The sequence below is a fragment of the Idiotropiscis lumnitzeri genome, chromosome 10, assembly GCF_059441095.1.
Source record: "Idiotropiscis lumnitzeri isolate Australia: NSW breed Sydney's pygmy pipehorse chromosome 10, RoL_Ilum_1.0, whole genome shotgun sequence".
Classification (NCBI taxonomy): Eukaryota; Metazoa; Chordata; class Actinopteri; order Syngnathiformes; family Syngnathidae; genus Idiotropiscis; species Idiotropiscis lumnitzeri.
Window position 1 is genome coordinate 9,773,307 of NC_142400.1, and position 21,485 is coordinate 9,794,791.

Consider the following 21,485-nt stretch of genomic DNA (forward strand, 5'->3'; position numbering starts at 1 on the left):
TACCTGCAGCGTACAGCGCTCTTGTATGACTTGGCTGCAGAGGCTCATGGCAAATGAAGGCCGTGCCCAGGAGTCCATCCAGAGAAGTGGGTGTTCCCCACTCGGTGTCCTGCAGCCCCGCTGGGATGGTTTGCACCGTGGCGTCATTCAGAGCGCCCCAGCGGCCCCCTGCAAAGTTGGCTGGAAAGGACTGGGAGCGGATTAGAGAGTGGGCGTTGGCGGGAAAAGCAAATTCCGGGGACTGGCTGGAGGACAAGGATGTGTGTAGATTAGGCGAGGTTGTGGTGGTAGTGGTCCGGTTGCCTGCGGAGCCGATGCAGCAGGAAGTAAAAGGCTTCAAGGAAAACAAAGAGAAAATGATTATTTGATATGAGGTCATACCATATTTATTCCAACTCTAAAAGTAGGTAACATGATAAAAAAAAATAGATTGTAATTTACCTCACTCAAGGATGGAAAGCGAATCTGAGCCGTTTTGGACAACTCTCCATCAATGAAGATGTTGACCAGGTTTTGACCGAAAGGACGCCGGCCTTGAATGTGGACTACGGCTACTGAATGCTGCACATACAATAAAAAAACTAATTATTTAGTTCAGTATGAACTGGATATAAAGGCGCTGAGAAAGAGTTTGGTATTGAGAACGGAAAGTAAATATGAACAACCACAAGATTGAATTTGAGATGCTTATTTCAGTGCTGGCGTTTACAATTGTGCTTAAAGGATAACGATGTGCCTTTTGACTACATTTTCTCGATCAACTATGGTCAAACATCCACAACATAGGGGACGTGAAAAAAATGCTGTGTGATATTTTCCCTGATGTACTGCATTTATATTCGGGGGGGGGGCTGAGCCGCCATTGCACTCACCCAGCGTGAGTCAGCTAGAGGGAGTTCTGGCAATGCGACAGCCATGTAATCCTTCTTAGTGCAAACAGCCACCACCAGCACGCCCTCCATTGTGAAAAAGGCTTCCAGTCCTGTTCCACTAGCTGTGAAGAAACTTTAAGGAAAACAAGAGATTTAAAAAGTAAAACATACAGTAGGCGAGGACACAAAAGCTGGCCCTGCCCTTCTACCTGTATAGCTGCTTCCTGCGAGGTCCTTTTCCCATATCATGTTGACTTGCCGTGACCACGTTGGTGGTAGGTTTGTTGAAGTCTACCAGAGGGGTATGAGGGAAGTCCATATTGAGGCGGAGCCAAGCATGAAAGGCAAAGCTGCTGCCTGACCAACGCTGGACCGTGGGCACCATGATACCCGCCATAGGGGGTGTGAGATCAAAGTACTGCAAGGCGCCGTCACGTCCTTCTCGGGCCGCCATCGCCGAGAGCACTTGGATGATGCGAGTGCAGAATGGATGCGCGCCGTTATCCTGATCCAACCTGAGCAGTTTGAGGAGGCTCCTCAGCTCCTCCGGTTTCAGGCAAAGCGAGCCCAGGTCTTGCAGGAGCCCCAGCATGGCATCGGCGCACTGCCTGTCCAAGTGCTGCGGCTGTGAAAGCACCTGCAGAAGTGCTCCCACCATACCCGCCTCCACTGCCACGGTGCGACAAGATAGGGAGCCGCCGCATACGGTGGCCAGCCACTGAGCCACCAGCAGCTGAAGCTCCCGATGGCCGTGCAGCTCGGGAAGCCATTGCAGGAGCAACAGCAGAGGCTGGTCGTTACTAATGCCGAAGTGATGTGCGTGGGCATACTCGCCCTCCACTGCCTGGAAAGGAAGAAACGTAAAAGTGGCTCATAATGAGGATGAGATCGGGATGTGGCGACATGACGCCATTTCAAAAGGTCATTAGTGAGAGAAAATGGACTGCTCTCTGTTGTCAATGAGAGGATAACGAGAGTAGTAAAATGCTTTTCACCATGTTCATCAGCTCCTGCAGCAGCCTTTTGGTGGGCTGACCTTGACTCTTGAGCACGTCAAAGAGCTGGGAGTAGCCGATCCTCTCCTTGAAAATCTCCTGTGGGACAAGACAGAAATAGCGAGTCGAAAGCTGTTCCACGGAGAATGCAAAATTGGCACACTTCCATCAGGCCAATTGGAATACAATGAGATTTCCGACATGAATGACAAACAGCCTTCTTCAGAGGCTCTGACTGCTCTAGTGAAGACATTATTGTAATATACTGTGATAATACACCGTAATATGCGGAAAGATTTCAAACCATAATTTAATTCTGATTTTTTTCCTTCTCATTGTTGCAATTGCAATTTAATATGCGATAATTTTTTCTTCTCATGCATCTTTTAATAAACAAGCAAAAAATTATTCTGTAATACAAGAAAAGATCAGCTGTATTATACATAAACGTTTTGGATTATGAACCAAGAATTAATCACAGTTTATTTCTCTACTTCAATTAGAGATAACTTACTTAAAGCATTCACATACAGTCTTTTACGTATTCAAATGTGGTGTAAGCATAAGTAAGTAAGTCATAAATCACACAACAATAAACCTGTGGTTTTATTTTTTGTTTTTGTAGCCTGTGTTTATCTATGCATCATGAAATAATACGTGCGCATGTGGACTGCATTTCTTAAAGGGGAAGTCACTCCAATTACATTTTTTACAATAACATGTTCCATGCACATTCACTACTCTAAACATGGCATTTTGATTAATATTGTGTTTGTGGAATACGAGTTAAGCAGCAAAATCCACCCAAGTTTGGGCCATCTCAGGGCACGGCCATTTTGGCACTTTCTGTCAGCTGACAATGACATCACAGATCTTCGGTGCCCTGGTGACGACCACCTGTTCACTGTAGCTGAGGCATGATTGGTTATTTGCTGAGCCCTGAGCAACTGTGATGTCATTTTTAGTCGACAGCAAGCGGCAAAATGGCCGCCCCCTGGGTGGAGTTTGCGGCTTAATTCGTATTCCATAAACGGCCATGTTTAGACTAGTGGGACTGCACAAAACATATTCTTGTAAGGAGAATTTTTGAGTTGACTTCCCCTTTAAGCACTGAACAATTTTCTCTCAAAGCAAAATGAAGTAGGACATTAGAGACAACATACACAGTACTGCAAACTAAGACAACATTATAAACATTAAATTCAATTAGATAATACCTCTATGGCAGCGTTACCCACAACATTATTATGTTTGTTAAAGGCAAAGTTTGGAGCAAACATTTTACTGGATTATATTAGAATTTTCATCATTTCAAGACTGGCTGACGCATAAAAGTATCATCCTTAAATATTAATGTAGTCGTTGTGTCTGTACCTTAGCGGTGGGAGAGTTACTCATGATGGCTGTAAGGACTCCTAGAGCATGCACAGTAATGCTGTCCGAGCCTCGCTCCAGCACCTACATCAACATAGGGAAATGAGATTTCATCATGCAGGTACAACAAATCCAAATGGGCACCGTCCACCATGAAAGAAAGAATGGATTGAAGTAGAAGTGGGAAATGAGAACAGCGACTTGTCCACACCACGATTATGTGAGGTAACCAGGGCAAAGGCAGAAATTAAAGCAGGCGACAACCAATCCCAAGACACTAAAGACGTCTTTTGTTTATGCTGGTGCAACCAAACCAGCAGCCATGGAAGTAATAGGAGTCATGCATCAACCACCATCTCATGCACGATGTAAAAACTGGTCCAGTGTAATCAACAGGGAATTCAGCCTCAAACTAGGAACATGACTTGCTGTATGATTCATTTGGGCCCTCTCTCTTGCTTTCACTCCATTAGAACTTGCATCACATCGAGGTTTGTGGTTGTTGATTTATTTTTATTTTTTTAACAAAAAAATCTAACTAAAGCTGATTTCATTTTGAGAATCTTAGCTTAATAGGTTAGATCTGCAATGATGTCCCGTATTTTCTGGACTAAAATCCACCTGGTTTTTCCGAGATTTTGAACCATGTGGATGATACAACGGTGCGGCTTTTCTGTGGATTTTTCTTTCACCAGCTCTATAGTTCAGAAAATACGCTAAATAAATCTTGATTTTTCTCTCTTGGGTCTGTCTCTGTTTTAATGAGAAAAGTTGTTGGCGTGTTAAAAGGCACTGTTTTAACAATCTGTTTATGTACCTTTATGTGCATTCGCAGTACAAAATCCTTCTGTACTTGCGGTAACCAAATTTTTTTTTTCCACATAGAAAACTGCAGCTTATAGTCTGGTGAGGCTTGTATATAGTTTATTTATTTATTTATTTATATATTTATTTATTTATTTTCAAAAAGAGTTGCTGCGGCTTATATGTGGGTGTGCCTATGCTCCGTAAAATACAGTAGTTTTAAGCCAGTCTTCAATTAATCAATATATAGTGCTTTCTTTATTTTGATTTCAAAGGAAAATGTAGAGTATAAACTAGAGCACATCAGCCAAAAAGAGGAGCAGTTCATCTCTTTCTTCCTCCCGCATTCCAAAGACATGGATGGTAAGTTAACCGAAGACTTACCAGTGTGAATATTAGTGTTACTGAGCGTTTGTCTATATGTGACCTACGACTCACTGAGGTGGAATTCCACTTATCAAAGTCAAGTGAGACGCAAATGAGGACAAGCACTATTAAAAACGGATGGATGGGTGTTCAGTAAAAGACGGATGAGGTAGGGTGATGATAACATTATTTTCCACAGATCCCCTCCAAACTATCAGGGATCATTGCGCAAGATGTCAGAACAGCCCTTTTTGGCTGCTGCATCTGTAACAGATGTTTCTTCAATTTCAGCGCCCGAGTCTACCGCATCAGAGTGAAAATTTGTTCTCAGGACATATATGTGTAAAGATAAGGTCAGTGTCTCACCCCAAGCGACATTCATCATATCGTGCTACCTGCTTCATAAGCCTGCCTTCCTGTCTAAAGTTTCCTGTTTAAGACAACTGATAGCTGTGACCACGTGAGGAGAAGGCTGAGTTTCCTGCTGACAGATCAATATCAACACCAAAGCTTTATTTGGGGCGAGTACCTGCTCCACTTTGACCTCTGTGAGTAAACTTGTAGTGAGGTCACACTCACTCTTCGGCCTAAGCCTGTTGCTCTGAAAGAGCTACCGGACATATACACAGTACAATTTGAAAATGCAGACAGTTAATCGTAAAGTACTATAGGTTTAAAAAAAAAAAAATCATATTTAAGTGACACACTGTTGAGGGGAGGCAGACAACAATCAGACAAACAAATGAGGAAATGCATTTGAGGAATATGAGGAAAATCAATTTGGAAATATGTGCAGACTACACATGAATCAAAAGCTGATTTGAGATGACCCAGCGGCTAACCTTGCTGTTCTGTATGAGCCTGAGGATGTGCTCAAAGCAGTTGTTGTTCAGGAAAACAGCCTGGAGTGCAGGCCGATCCGAACACTGCAGGATCTCAGGTACTGCGGCTACAAAAGAGAGCACAGCGTAACATGAGCTTCTTTGTCCCGTCAGTCACTTGAGCTCCATGCGGATTTGGTCTTCTTACTCAGCATCAGGCTCTGGAGCGAGATCAGGCGCTCCTCAGAGTTCTGCCCGTCTTGCTGTTCGCTGCTCAGCGGACGGTTCCAGTTAAGGAGCTGGAAGAAACTCTGCAGGATGGTCTTGATGTCGACTTGCCGCTCTGAGGGGCTGCTAAAATGCAGCAGGTGGATCATTGCGGTCAGGCACTGCAAGGTCAGCCGAGGGAGGGATGTGTCTTTTGACTGATGGGTGGCCCGGCAGCACCAAGCTTGCAGCACGGAGAATAAATCCTCGACAGCGTGAGAGGTGACAGCAAGAAGACCATTTTTCTGGAAGGATACATAATACAAGATGATCCTCAGTAATCATATTCCCAGACAATAATAACCCCTGATTAGGAGGATGCAGAAAATACGGCAACAGACCTTGCCCCCACTAATCACAGCTCCCTGGAGATGAACCAGCCTGAGTGTGAGAAGCTCTGGGATCTTCTCACTGTCCTGCAGATTTTCTGTAAATTTGAAAAGGAGAGGTTAAATAAACTTCATACAGACTGTGTATTCACAGACGAGGGGGGATTGTCAGTCAGTATTTGAGGCCGACACACGTGCATCCTTCATCAGGTACAGACAATCGGTGTCGATTGTAAAATTGATCATTCACACGCAGGTGCTGCACAAGCAGACACATCCCCAAAGGAAAATAAATAAATAAATAAAAATACTAAATAAAAACAACAGTGTGGTGATTGGTGCAATGAAAACAATATGGGACACGTGTCATTGAGATCTGTGGGACTGAAAGGTAAGGATAAGGATTTCTATTTATTTGGCTGCGTGTCAGGTGTGCTAGACCTGCGTGTGACTTAGTACCGGTGAGCCCGTTCTCTACGCCATTTGGCTGGCTCGGACCGACTGGGCTGGCCTGAAATACTGACGAGAACTCACAGCAGGCTTAAAGCATTGACACACACCAGCTCTATGTATTCCTAAGTGACAATCAATAAAATAGCAGCTTGCAACATTTTACTCTAACAATCAGCAACTTAACGAAAATGGATTCCAATTTTCTTTTTTTACACACCACCTGTATTGGATCACTGTACATTCACCTAACGTGATTATTGAGCGTATATAGAATGATAGACTTAGCATCTCATTTCGCCTTTGTAAATCATGTGGGAGTTCCTCTGGGCTCCATGTTGGAGCCATTCCATTTTAAAAGTTAAGTAAGAAAGCAATGGTCCCAAAAACATGCTATTATTTACAGTAAACTGAATGTACAGAACAGGTTTACATGATCTCTTCTGCAAACGTGACAAAGATCAGAAACAAGGCCAAAGGGTGAACTCCTCACCGTGGAAGAGAGCGGTCAGCTCCTCGGGCAGTGGCAGCGGAGAGAATTTGTACTTGTTCCTCTCCAGCAAGCTCACCTCCTCCCTGCATCATACACACAAATCCGGAGTCAGGCCCTCCAACTCATGCCAACAAAATACCGCTCTACTGAGGCGTGACGTCAAGAGGCACTCAGACAAGATGTTACACATCCCTCACGGTTGAGTAAGATGGTAAAAAGTTGAACTCGGTGGAGTTTTGTCTCAAGAAATTCCAACCTTAGAATTGTATAGTGGATGCTGGACACAAACTCACCCTGCCAGCCGTCTCCTCCACGTCTGATAAGGGTCAAAGACACTCTCCCACAACACCAGGCCGTAATACGCGACAGACTGCAGGGCGGACTGCTCTCCTTCTCCATTTTTTATCTGTTAAAAATAAAGAATACAATGACACAAATGGACACAACAACCATAGTGTTCACAGCTTAAGTATATTTTACGTGGGTATCTGATTTTTTTGGGGTGACAGGGTGCACAGGAATGTTGTGATTATTCACTGATTGAAAAAAAAAAAAGTACCATAATCAGAAACTAACCATTAACAGTTTCTTATTCATCTTATAAATGTCATACCTGGTGCAGACAAAAATTCAAAAGCTTTATCGATTCAAAAACAAAAGTGGGGGTCTCCTCTGGGTCGACGTTGTCCATGTTTCTACAAGTTGAGAGAAATGCAGTATTAGGAAATTGGAACCTCTGCAAGATGGCCATCTATGGTAAAGAAGACCCGCAGAATGAAAGGGAGAACTTCCTGACGAAGGCTTGTGGCCTCTTTGCACAATTTGTGTTGCAATGTCAGGACAAACAAAATAACTGTAATTTGACAGCTTCCCTTCAGTCAATAATGAAAAAGATAGATGATTTTTAAAGTGTGGTACTCGGGCTCGCTCTGGTGGTATGCGAAACGATCATCGCCCAAGAGCAGTTTTGTTTTATTTCACGTTTTGGGACAGTTTTGCAATATTTTAGTTTAGATTTTAACAGTGTTAACGCTCAAATTGTACATAATGTTACATTGAATTCATACATAACATTTTATATCACACTTTTTTTCCCCATAAACTCTTAGACCTACTATGCTACTGTATTTCAATATTGCTCATTACGACCTGCAGACGATGATGAAAAACTTGATGAGGAGGAGGGGATGCGGGATGTCGTTACTGTGGTCATGGCTTTCTGAGAGGTGCGCCGCACTTTGCCAAAGCTGTGTGCTGAGGAACACCAGGACCTCCCTGGGGAGCAGAGGCACCTCGGAGGTGCACTCCTCCAGCCTGGAGAAGCAGCGTTTAAACACGTCAAAACGCTATCTATGCAAGAGGTCAAAGTTCATTCTGTTTTGGGGAATGGCGGATACAACAAAGATAAAACTTGGAACAAAGATAGAACTTCTTACCTCCGAGGCTCGAGCGAGTGCACATCTATGAGCCTTTCAAAGGACGCCACAAACGTCTCGAGCCACTGCTGCAGATAGCTCACATCTTTCTAGAGGGGGAGGGAGAGAAGTTAAACGAAACATGTTAATGCTCAAAGTGCAAACTAGTGAGAACTTGACGACCTGCACAAACTAATAAAAGCAAATACTGGAGCTCTATGAAAAGTTTAGATTTTTGTGGAGTTGTGCACATTTTGGCATTTTCGTAGACAAGGGGGCTGTTAGAAAAATGGGCGTTTGCGCCGTCGTGGGACTGAACACAGCCAATCAGTAAAAACGAAAAGGTTGTAATTAAAATAAAAGGTGTAATGTACTGACATATTAATATTATAACATATTTTAAAAAAAATGTGAGATGACATCATGTAGCTTAACTATATTTTTTTATTTTTAAATATTTAAATATCTGTATTTTAATTTCTATGTACATTATTTTATTTCATTATTTTATGTACGTTGTCAACATACACACAAATAAGTCAAATCAATTCTCAATTGATCAACAGAGCAAAAATTGCGACATACGTAAATGTCACATACAATAACAGTGACATCAACTAATTGACTGGCCAAGTCATATCAGTGATCAGGAAAATTATAGCGCAATGAAAGTGCACACAAACGTTGTCCACAGCTTAAAACAAAACGGAAAAAAAAAAAAAACAACATCTGCTAAGCAGTGGCACACCGCGTCTCCAGTCAGCCTTACAATATGATCTTTTTTGTAACAGGATGTTGCAAAGCGATTTAACTCAAAGAGAGGAAAAGCATGAGCCATCTTTTTTGAAAACTAGGATGTTCAACCACACAAAATGCAGTACACTATTTTTTTCTAAGATGGACAATAATTCACAACAATTGCGACTTTCCCAGTAAGCAATATCATATTAATCAATGGCAGAAAAAAAATTATAATAAGAGTGCCACGAACATAACTCGACAATATAATACCAAGATCTGAAATGTGAAAAATGTTCGAATATTTTAGAGAGAGGCACAAAACACTGCTCTGTTTATGTTATGCAGTGTTTATGCAAGAGGTGTCCTGGTTGGTCCACCAATATTACAGGGCATTGTCGCAAAGTTCTGTGGCTCCCATAAACACTCTCCTCCTTATTGCAAGCCCGTATGCCATCCAACTGACTTGAATGTGTTATTTTAAGCTACCTGTTGCTGCTTGAATGTTTAAAAAAAACGCAGTTATACAGAAAATTGCTTTAATATTTTTGGGGTGAACCACATCCTTCCTGGCTTCTTCATTTTACGCCAATCTCAAGAACACAATGTCTTATAGGTCACGATTGCGGGTGAAACCTTTCAACAGACGTCTTAATTATTATTTGCAAGCCAGACCTTGACATTCCACTAAGAACCAAAAAGAGACAGCCAACATTCCTTGTTGTCTTGAAGTGTTGTATGATACAATAAAGAATAAACAGCGTATTGAGAGCCGTTGATTGTGCAAAAAGCCTACAAGAGAGAGGAAGCATCTCGGCAATGAGAGCAGACATGACTTCTTTCAGACTGACTCACAGAATAAAAATATGATATTGTCAATAAGGTATGGCATGACAGTCACTCTGGAGCTTCCCTTAAAATGACAAGCATACTTTTAGAGTTGTGACACGTTCAGCATTCTGACACCGAGCTTCAATGCAATGTGACTTTTTAAATATATGGCAGAGATATGTTCTGCATAGATAATATCATAAACACCGCAGCCATGTCTTTTCTATTGCTTGCATTCCACTCAAGTTTACATTACCAGCTGGCGTGGACTCGTGAGCCCGTCCATCTTTCATTGTACGATTCTGAGCATGGGAGGCCAGAATCCTGCGACCCAGTCTCAGAAATGCCGGTCCGCAGATGGGCAGCTCATTTCTCCACAGCAAGCACTCGAACGAGCTTGTTTCTCGTGTCCCAACTTCAAGCGATCAACCAGGAAATGACAAGCCACTTTAACTCTAACTTGTTTCCTTCGTACACGACAAGCCCCTTCCTCTTCTATGCGGTGTGAGCAAAAAAAAAAAAAAAGAGTCCCGCATTACAAACACCACTGTGGGAGGGTATTTTTGCTAATTAAATTAAATAAACAATTGCATGCTCATGCAATACATTAAAAAAATGAGTGTAAAAAAAACTGTGCATATTATTGTTCAGAATTGAGTTAAATTAATATGAAGACTCACTTGTTTATAAATAATATCATAATAATTGAATAATAATAATTGTAGTTACATCTTGAAATTGTGATGAAAATATTTTTACATTAATCAAATAATGTTCGCAAACACAAAACACAAACTTTTCTTAAACTTTCCGTCGGTTCATCATCCATTTTGCGGAACATATTTTGCAGTCGTCTCGCAAAATACATAATCAACGGCGATGAAAGCAGTTGTGTTGTTATCAGAGTTTGCCGTTCAGCATCTCCACACGGCTGACGTGGCTCCTACTCCAGGCTGGTGTAATGGTATTGGTGTCATAGTATTGGAGCTTTTTTTTTTCGAGTACAAGTATGGATACCGACCATATGTCATGACTGTTATCGGTTTTGATGCAACATTAGTGAATAAATATATCTTTGCCGGAACAGCACTTTTCAGTTTAGGACCAAATTAGAAATTTGGCTCCTGTCCAGAAATCACACTAATAAGGAACACAGAAGACAGAGATTTCTTATGATTATGATATCTTATGATTGGTAACCCAATAAAATGTCACAATTTTCGTTTCATCAGACAGAAAAATATTTTTGAGGTCACTATTGTTGAACCCAAGAGAACGGGCCTGGTGATCAGGCAGTATCTAATCTAAGAGGTGTTGAACAGCAAAGCCATGCAAGCACGTCTTCATTGACCTTGCTTCGTGAAGCAGCTCTCTATGTTAAAAGAGGATAAGGATAGAAATGTTCAAAAATGTGTTTAAAACCGTGTCTCGATACTTCTGTCCACATAGCGCATGATCTGTTTATGTTTCTCTACCTACCATTTGGCTGACAGTGCTACATTTCCACCGAATTCAAATATCTGATTACACAACGGAAATGGTTGCTGATAAGAACTAAAAGGGGGAAGTACTTTGTAGAATTTCTTAAATAATAATCCAAGGCGACGCAACTTTTTCTAAAGCAACACATCCTAATATTTGCCACGGTAACTGGCCATGTGATGTGTGGGCATAAAAAGGCCACAAAAAAAAAAACACTAACAGTGCAACTCTTGCATGTCCAATGAGATGTGTCAACTCCAGACATGTATCTGCTCTGTCTGCAGCTGCTGCTTGACATTCAGCTTGGCTCCGTCTCCCTACTTTAGTGGCAGAAAAGAGCACTTTGATTGTCCTGCTTGTTGGCCCTCGTGCTGGTAAAGAGTGCACAAACCGCAAGTGTCATGTGAGCTGTGCTTGTTTTTCTGATCTAGTCTTTCCCAACCTTTTTTTTTTTTTTTTGAGCCAATGCGCCCATTACAAAAATCTCACGGAACACCATCGTACAACAATGTCACAGTATTCGCCGTGAAATTTGGGCCTGTTTAATTGAACACATATTGAACCTTATTGGATCTTCTGCCATCTAGAGGGAGAACATTTATTTTTTCTGCCCGCCATTATACGTCGATGTACTGATGGGAAATTGAAGCTTCAAATTTGCTTCATGAACCAGATGTTGTATTTTTGACTCCTCAAGATGGCACTGTTGGTTTAAATAAATGGCCAGTCAGTGTGCGTTCAGCCCAATGTTGAACAGAGAGCGCCATCTACTGGAGTCTAGAAATACTACAACTGGTTCATGAAGCAGATTTGAAGCTTCATTTGCACATCACTACGTCAATGGCATAGATAGATGAGCAAATATATATTTGTAATGTATAAAAAAATGAATGGAATTGGATTATTTCACGCGTCACTCATGATTGTCTCTTATAGCACCCTGGATGGAAATCACTGGTCTGGCCAATATGCAACAAAAATGCGAAATCTCTGTCTGTGTGGCGCAAATGTAACCGGTTCTCTCAACAGTATTCTCATGATTACAAATGTTGGAGGAGGGTTCACAACTGAACAGAGCCAGGATGTCATGTTGGTCACTTTAATTAGTCCCTTGCAACCACTTGGGCCAATAATCACGAGATAATTACCCGCTATGTCTCAGGCTGCAACCTTATTATTAGGTCCAACTTGTCACACAGCCATTGGAAAGATGTTTTGTTTTCTTAATTTCCATTTGGAAAAATGTCCTGCGAGGTCAGGAAATTGACCATTGTGCGGGCACAGAAGAATGCATAAAAAAACTCAAATGCAATATTACTTAAAATGCAATCTTCTAATCATCTATTTAATTTCATATTATTTAAGCCCACGATACAGTCTTTGACTCTTTGTAGCAGCCGATCATATTGTAACCGGGTGTATCCTGCTTACTCGTGGGATTCAAATAACGTCACAACTACTCCCTGCACTAATCAGTCTAATATTGTCTGTCTGCAGGTTCTTGCTGAGACATTTGTGTTCAAAACGTTAAAGCATTGGAAAATAGATGCTAATTAGCATAGCATTAATGTAGCCAGGGTATTTCTTTGAATAGTTGTTTGGCGGGTTTAAATCCACAACAAGGTGGACTTCTATTTGTTTTCTGTTGAGTTTGACAGGAGACTTACAACTGGGAGCGGCATTAAACAGATTGAAGCCTCACGAGTTGCCAAAATGTTTCTTATTGTGAGAAGAGTTCACTTTAAGGATAAAGCACTTTGGATAATGAATGAACGTACATTGGGATATTAACACGTTGTTTAATTTTTATTTATTTTTTTCAAGTAATGCTTTGCACTTGCCAGTATGGTTAATAATGATAGCGACAGCATGACCTCAAAAGCCAAGCTGGAGAAAATTATTACATGTATGCATAAGTATGTAGATGATAAAATATCACTAAATTTGACTCTACACACAGTTTTTTTGTTTTGTTTTTTAAAGTGCAAATACAGAACTTGTTTGCCAGGCTAGGTAGCAACACAAATGAGAACACTATAAATAAGAATGTAACGGGGCCAGGCGACAAACATGGAGCTAATAGATGCAGGCAAAACCTTCCTTCAGCATGCACATCATATCCATGCTGCCAATCATTTTTTTCACTTTGGTTGATGCATATTATGGTCGCCGTGTTTGCCAAGTGTTTCTCTGCTAAACATCCATGAACTTTGAAAACAAAATTCGGGACTGGAAAAGGTCATGTGCCAAACTTGTATTGCAAGTCACATATTATGCTCAAGTTTATGATTCGACAAAGGCACAAAATAACAAAAAACGTGCAAGACTCAAATGCTATTTAATTATCAACGTGATGTGTTTTCGTATATCCATTTTACATCCTCCATGAACTTAAATTGATCTTACAAAAGACTTTCCAGGGGTGTGTGATGTGTTGCACAATCAGAGGAAACCAAGTTCCTTCATCACACGCAAGCCAGAGCAACTTTTCTTCCGACAGAAACTATACAGGATGACGGCGAGGGGTGTTTGAATCACTTGTTTAGATTATGAACACTGTCCTTTCTATTCATTGTGACCAGTTTGACTTGAAGGATTAGGGGCAACAACTGTGAGATCTGCTGGGATCTGTCTGGGTGTGTTTGTTGTATCTAAAACAGGGTTCCAGGTCATAAGTCATGTTTACTGTCAAACAAAAGGCCTTTCAATGGAACTCTTTTTTTATTTTTTTTTTTTAATGGAGCCACCTATGCTAATTTGCCTGATTCCGTAGTTGTCGTTCAGAAACAATCCCATGGTGGCGTTGGAGCAGCATTTGTTTAGACACACATCTAAAGGACATGAACACACTGGAAGTCGTTAGGAACAGTTTTGTTCTCTCGAGTGGTTCTGCTTCTGCTGCCTTTCATCTCACATTTACGGTCTATTCGATCACACGAGGCTGCAGAGATTAAAAAGCAGGCCCAATTGAAAGGCCAGCATCGTTCACACACTTGAAAATTCTGGAAGGGAGAACATACGGGGGGGGCTTTCTTCCACATCACCAAGTAGAACCACAAAAATAAGACTTCATTTTGATCAGAGCAAAATTGCACTCCCTCATAGATAGATGTATCTTCCTCAAATAGTGTCCAGGGCATTTATTTACTCAACTGCAAAGAGTATGAGGTGTTTATTTGAAGGAGGCGCCTGTGTGAGAGGTTGAGCAAATGCTTGCGTAAGGGTGGAGCCAGATACTCGGGTGTCTGTTAATTGGTGGACGTAGAATTGTTACCCCCGTGTTACAATGGGTCGTGTATGTGTTCCTGACTCAAATATTCACTTTTGCTTTGCGCGCCCCTGGATTCTCGGTCCCTATCAATAAAACACAAATTGCTGTCGATTCAGCTTGCAAACGTCACATGACCAAAGCACAAAAACAGGTGACGGGTGTGAACTAAGCCCTTAAGCACTATGAAGTCATTTTCCGTTGACGGCATGTCTGTACAAAGTAAAATGACAATTAGCATAGATGCAGCAAAATGGCAAAGCGCTACATGAAGCTCCTCAACTCACTTCGACATAGTACATTAGCACCAAGATAGGGTGCTGGAGCAAAACTTTTATATTGGACAGCACTTTGGCTTGGGCACAACAACAGCAAACAGGTAAACATGTGAGTAGTGAATCATGAATATACAAACTAGTTTGCCCAAGCACAAATGTTCCTTGAATCTCGTCAAATTCCACTCAAGCACCCCTTCGGACATTGACAGGCATGACAGGCAGAGATCAGGTCCACTCTTAAACGCAAGCAAAATTTCACAGAGATTGACCAAAACCAAAAAAATGTCCTTGAGTATGACAAGACATCGTCCTTGTCAAGCGAGCAACACTTCAGCAAGAACCGCTGCGATAAGGCAAGAGGAGCCGCTGCCCCACTTAATCATAACTGGGCAAAAAGTCTCATCTTGTTTTCCTTTGTCCTCCGGGCACTGAAGCATATTGCCAACATATTAAATAGTAATATCATCCTTAGCCAATTTGTCGTCAAGAAAAGACATGTCATGAATGCAAAATAGTCCTGCGTTTATCACCATAACCAAGAAACATTACACTGAAATAACACTCACAACAGGAAACCAATCGTGAATGGTAAACAATAATACAATAAGCATAAAGATACATCTGATAAATGACACGTTCATTCATTTTATTGCTTGCTTAGTTTGCTTTGGCCTACTGGAACTTTCACATGACCAGACACATTAAATAGGATTTGTCAATTTAGACGGCATTACATTTTTGGCAGACATAAACTCGACTTCAACAACAATAGATATTGAGATACAAGAGATATTCTAATTCTGCTTTACAAAGATAACTCTCGCTGTTGGCGAAAGCACAGACAAATATGTCACAAAACTGACAACTCATTTCAACAGTTCCAGATCAAGTTGTGGATCGCATTGTTTCCTGTTGTAAGCGCCAATGAATGTGGAATGCATGAACATGTTCTGAACATAAAACGTGTTCTCAAAACTGAGGTTGTCTTCAAAGCCTTGACATTGAGTATTAGCTCATGTTTGTATGCACAACTTTTTGAATTATTTCCATTAAAAGATCATTTTGGATCAGGGCAACTGCAGTGCTCAAGGGCTATGATTGATTTTTTAAATGGACAGATGGACCAGGTCAGCCATATATTAAATAAATAAATAAATAAATAAATAAATAAATAAATGAAAATAATGATAATTCATGCTCTATTATTTATCAATAATTGGATTATACAGGTAATTAAAAAGCAACTATTCCATTTGAAGTATAATGTACATACAGAAGTGTTTATATTTACTATTTTGTATTTCATTATTTACAATAAAGCATTTCTTCCAATTTATTTTTTGGGGGGTGCTAACTCAGTGCAACAAAATTTACAGACATTTTGATAATGTAAATACATGTCGGTCAGATTAAAGAATGGATGAGGCCACTGATCTCGACGTTGAGCACAAGTACATGAATTCTCTACACACATATATTTCAAAACGTTATGAATTTGGCTGGTAACAAACACGTCTAAAAAAATAAATTATAAGGTCCGTTGATTATTTATACATTTTTAGTTTACAGATGCCAAATAGGCAACGGGAGTGAAATTAAATAAGGGACATTATTTTGCCTGTCGTTTGCATCGTGAGAGCCGTCGCTCATATTTTGCCTGTCCTATGTAACTAATCAGATAAACATTTTGACAATGTGATGCAATGCAGTTCTACTCTATTCTATTCAACCACGATCCATCCGTCCATTTTCCATACGTGTGTCCCATTTAATGCCGCATGGGAGTTGCAGCCTCTCCCAGCTGACATTAGGCAGGAGTTGAGGTAGACCTGAGCCTGGTTGCTAGCCAATCTCAGGGCACATGTAGACAAACAACCATTCACACTCACACTCACGTCTATATTTTGAATTCCTTATTTACTGGATCGAATCATTTCATTCTTGAATCACCACCTGATTCATTTTGGGGGGATTTTCTGTTAAAAAGTGATGCAGCATATGCCTTATAAATTCAGGATTTTGAGGTGGCCTACGGCCTTGTATCCCACCTGAATAGAGCCGCCCCTGCTCATATCAGATCTTTATAACCAGTACAGCCCCAAACAAGAACAATCTGTAGGTAGTTGTTAATTATTAAAGCAGTGTTTACTTGAGTATCTTTGATGTGATAATGTTCACAAATCACATTGACCTACAGCAGAATGAGGCGTAAATCATTTTTGCTTATGAATGATCTTGAATCAGTTATGAAGAGACATGTTTTGAATATAGTTTTTTGCAACTTAGCATATTTAGAAAAAATCTGTAGAAAGCCATTTTTAGTAGTGGTAATTGTAACAGTAAGAAGCATTGCACACACTGAGGGAATGAGTGTTGCAACTTTTTGACACCCGTACATTTGACACGGCCCCCTAACTACCATTTTTAAACAGAGTTTCAACAGTTGTTCCCATATAATAATAATATATTTTTTAAGAAAAGTCTGGTGGGTGCCGCAAACGGCTGCAGTTTTAACACCTCCGACTTAGACCTTCTGTACTATTGCATTTCAGTGTCTCTCATGATGACGATACTTGAGCTAAGCAGTTTTTGCGGTGGTACTTGGTGCAAAACGTTTTAGAACCACTGCTTTAGAGGCTTTCACTGATCCTAGTATGAATCATTTTGGAATGTGGGGGGGGGTGAGTCTACTAGAAAATGCTAATTCTACACAAGAAAGTCATAGCACAGATCCAAACCAAAAACCTTGCTACTGTGAGGCAGCTGCACTAACCACCAGGACACCGTATTGCCTGAATCATAAACATATTGTTGAATTATTACTGCTGTCAGTGTCAGTCCAAACAGATTTATTGTCCTTGTAAAGATTATACAGTGTATACATTATGTACCAAATAAACTGGCTTTACTTGACGAATTTATTTGCCCGAATAATAAAACATTCAGTATTTGAATACCTTAAACTACAGAGACGTGACATTAGGGGGCGTGGCTATAAGAAGCAGGAAGTAGCCGGTTGGGGTTACACCTGCGTTACAGGTCAGGTACGAAACGAAACAACACGCTGGGTCAACCTGCCAACAAAAATCTACTCGAGTGTTGCTTTAAGTTTAAACTGCTTCAGCGTCTCACCAAAACAGCCAACTCATGCCATATATTGAATTTATAAATGGGGAAGCTAACGTGCAAACAGAGGAGTTACTTCCGCTTATAACCGTCTATGTCACAAACACGAGTCAAAGCGCACCTGAGGAGCAAAAGTAACGCGTTTTCGTCTACTTTTTGGAAATCCATGACAATACAAGCATGCAAATGCAACAATAACAAAAAAACAACAGGTGTCTCCCGTCAGGTGTAACGTCCTCACCTTAGTGTAGTACAACATCCACAGCTCGTACAGCTTCTCCTTCGATGCCATCTTTCCTCCAAGATCCCGGTTGCTCATTAACTCCGTTTGCGTTTAATTAAAAAGTCCAAGGGGAGACCGACATTGTCAACAACGAGCAGTGAGCTGCTTCAAGTTGTTTCCAACACACGGGAGCAGGACGCGGCGCGTTCCTGCCGTCAACCATTCCTGCCACATTCGCCCTCAATTCATTAATCCGCGTCGAAGTGCCGCAGACGGGCGGATCGCTTTTAAAACTTCTCACGAGTTCTTCTCAAGCAGGCGGCGTGGGGGGACGTGGTCACGGAGAGATTAATGTCGAACTAGAAAGAGAAATTGCGTGGAATTAATGCGTGGAGAGGAACACCCATGAGAAGCGAGCGGCTCGCACAGTGGCTGCTTCCGAGTGGGTGAGAGACAGAGACAGACAGAGAGAGAGAGAGCAAGAGAGAGAGAGAGAGAGAGAGATAGGGAGAGGGAGAGAGAGAGAGAGAGAGAGAGAGAGAGAAAGAAAGAGAGAGGGAGAAAGAGAGAGAGAGAGAGAGACCGATCCCACGGAAGCGAGAGGAAATGATACAAGTCACACACAGGTACACTGAAGCATGTTGTGGGAACAGGGAAGTCGGGAAGTACAAATACTTCGTAAGTGAACTGAAGTTCATTTTTCAGGTAATTGTACTTTTCTTGACTATTAACTTTTTCTCACGACTTTTATGGCTCACCCGTAACTAGGGATGGGGGTCGCAGCGGCATTTGTTACATCTTACCACTGTTGTTCACATCCAGATGCGCACGCACGCTCATAGTTAGACAGACACACATTAAGACTTTATTAGTCACCTCCTCACAATCATTTACTACACTATGCAGTGAGAATGACTCACAGCAGAACACCGTAAATATGAAGAGTGCGCAAACTCGCCACTCCAGTAAGTGTAATTTTTTTCATGGCTTAAAAACAGTATACAAATCTACATAAGTAAAATGTACTTAAATGAATATGTGTAGTTACATATCAATAAATTTAACATCATTTATTTCAGTATTAAATCACAAGTTAAGTATTTAATGATATTATTCATCAAAATTACAAATTATTTTGGAATTTACGTTTTGAATAAAATGTTACCATGTGTTAATGAGCCTTTAATATAATATATGCTTCACTTTTTTAACTGAACTTACGAATGGAATGGACATTTTTACAATATTCTGTGTACACCTGAGCTCCACCTACACTTCTGAAGCGGTTTGGATGGGTGCATACTGCAAAAAAGAAAAGTGGACACAATGAAGCAGCAAAACATAAGCATGTTGACAACTCATACAATATATACCAGAGGTGTCAAACTTTGGCCTGCAGTGTAATTATATTTGGCCCATGAGGCTATACCAAATGACTACTATACCATTTTACATTCTATATGATAATAGTAACATTCATAATGATAATAGTAAGATTAAAAAAGGTAAGAGGAATTTTAAAAACTAAACATTGTATTGCATTAATAAATCCTCTTATAATAAAAAAAATTCCCCCAAAAAATCTGCATTTATATTGTTTTTAAAAAATTAAATGCTGGCCCGCGGCTTTGTTCAAGTTTTACTTTTCAGCCCACTGTGGATATGAGTTTGACACCTCTGGTATATACTCGATCAAATAAAATATACTAATGGCATAATGAAGGCGCATTCAGACTATAATAGCAATTGTAAAAAGTGAGAAATATAAATCCAAACAAATAGAAATTGCTGAGAGTTTGGATTTTTGCAGTGATTTAGACCGGATAGCTGTGCGTTTGCTCTCATTTCCCTCGCAGTCTGCCATGAGTTCAGGGAGATGCACCAGGACTGAGATGGTCTTTCTTATCGCCTTGTCTACTTTATACTGTCAGTCATTGAGACTACTCCCTCAAAGAGATCTGGTGCCGCTGGCGAGACCTCCGCTTCCATCACTCCAAAAGGTTGAGGGTGCACTGTCCTTTTTTTAAAAAAAATGTGTTTGGTCCAGTGTAGATATCAACAATTCATTGCAGGCCATGTCAGCTCAAACATCTTCATGATCACCGGTGAGCCACTTTATTAATTACACTAATTAATAATAAACTCTATTAGTTGTTGAAGCTTGCAGCTTGTACATTTAATGCTGAGAACACAGCATATTGTTGTGACTTTGGGGGCTAATAAATTAGTCAGGAAGCAGGTGCTACGTTGATAAATAATTGAACAGATACCAGGAAAAACAACAAAATTTTCAAATAGATTACAGTGTGTGCTATCCTTAACAGCACCTAAGTTTGAGTGATTACACACTATTAACTGCGATAGGAACTGGTGAAGGCTGGATCGGCTGTACTTCCATGGTGATGGCCTGCATTCCTGACAGTGGGAAAGTGTTTCACAGTTCCTATATGTGACTTTTGTTTACATTATGGAATGCAAAGAGTTTAATCAATTAAAGTGATTGATGATTTTTTTCTCCTTCACGAGAGCTGGTGTTTGTTGATTAAAAGTGCACAAAGTAAATTAAGTTTCCCATCCCTGGTTTTGATGACTACACTTACTGTTTATTTATTTAAACTGCATTTGGCACAACAGTGGGCTCTTTCGACAGGTATTCACACAGGACTGGCACTTGTTTGTATCCTGAGATGCAAGCAAAAAAAAAAGTATGGAATGGTTACTTTGTCTGTTTAGAAAAAATGTGTATCTTTTGTAGCAATGGACATTACATATTTGTACCAAGTGGTTCGATTGTAAACCCTATCACAAAAATTAGTAACATAAAATAGACCTCTGCGGTATCCTTTTTTCTGAGAGTGGAGGCAGAACATTAGTAGTGAGAAAGTCTGCCTCACAGTTCTAAGGATCTGGGTTTGGATCTTGGGTCAAGACATCATGTGTGGAATTTAAATGCTTTGTTTGTGTGAGTTTTCGCAATGTATTTTAGGGTCCTCCACCAATTCTAAAACTTGCGTTATAATATTTTTTTGTCGTTTTTATTTTGAAGGTGCGTTTTTCTTTTCATTATTTCAAAGTGGTTTGTGTTTGGATATTGTTTAATTCCTCACTCAGATTATTACTCAGTTTCACTCCACAAATTAACAAACTAACACTTTTCTATCTATCTATCTATCTATCTATCTATCTATCTATCTATCTATCTATCTATCTATCTATCTATCTATCTATCTATCTATCTATCTATCTATCTATCTATCTATCTATCTATCTATCTATCTATCTATCTATCTATCTATCTATCTATCTATCTATTAGAGCAGGCCAATGCAATCGATTGCTCGTCAGTTGATTAC

At 40.5% G+C, this 21,485-nt stretch overlaps 1 protein-coding gene across 4 annotated transcripts in view; it reads right to left on the reverse strand.

Moving 5' to 3' along the window:
- The window catches only part of nbeal2 (neurobeachin-like 2), a 37,068-nt gene extending 18,511 nt beyond the window's left edge, over positions 1 to 18,557 (reverse strand). For 2 of the 4 annotated variants that reach the window (XM_088306714.1, XM_088306713.1), the window contains exons 1-16: positions 18,151 to 18,557; positions 8,208 to 8,296; positions 7,921 to 8,085; positions 7,385 to 7,466; positions 7,065 to 7,177; positions 6,772 to 6,854; positions 5,841 to 5,926; positions 5,441 to 5,744; positions 5,254 to 5,360; positions 4,941 to 5,021; positions 3,242 to 3,325; positions 1,868 to 1,966; positions 1,082 to 1,716; positions 873 to 1,005; positions 442 to 561; positions 4 to 334 (exon numbers count right to left, since the gene is read on the reverse strand). In XM_088306714.1, coding sequence (XP_088162840.1) covers positions 4 to 334; positions 442 to 561; positions 873 to 1,005; positions 1,082 to 1,716; positions 1,868 to 1,966; positions 3,242 to 3,325; positions 4,941 to 5,021; positions 5,254 to 5,360; positions 5,441 to 5,744; positions 5,841 to 5,926; positions 6,772 to 6,854; positions 7,065 to 7,177; positions 7,385 to 7,466; positions 7,921 to 8,085; positions 8,208 to 8,296; positions 18,151 to 18,228 — 2,590 coding nt within the window. In that variant the 5' untranslated portion in view covers positions 18,229 to 18,557. Of the gene's footprint in view, positions 1 to 3; positions 335 to 441; positions 562 to 872; positions 1,006 to 1,081; positions 1,717 to 1,867; positions 1,967 to 3,241; positions 3,326 to 4,940; positions 5,022 to 5,253; positions 5,361 to 5,440; positions 5,745 to 5,840; positions 5,927 to 6,771; positions 6,855 to 7,064; positions 7,178 to 7,384; positions 7,467 to 7,920; positions 8,086 to 8,207; positions 8,297 to 10,011; positions 10,157 to 18,150 lie in introns of those variants that run through there. The other 2 variants (XM_088306715.1, XM_088306716.1) reach the window with 2 other exon arrangements.
- Between the last annotated feature and the right edge of the window lie 2,928 nt (positions 18,558 to 21,485).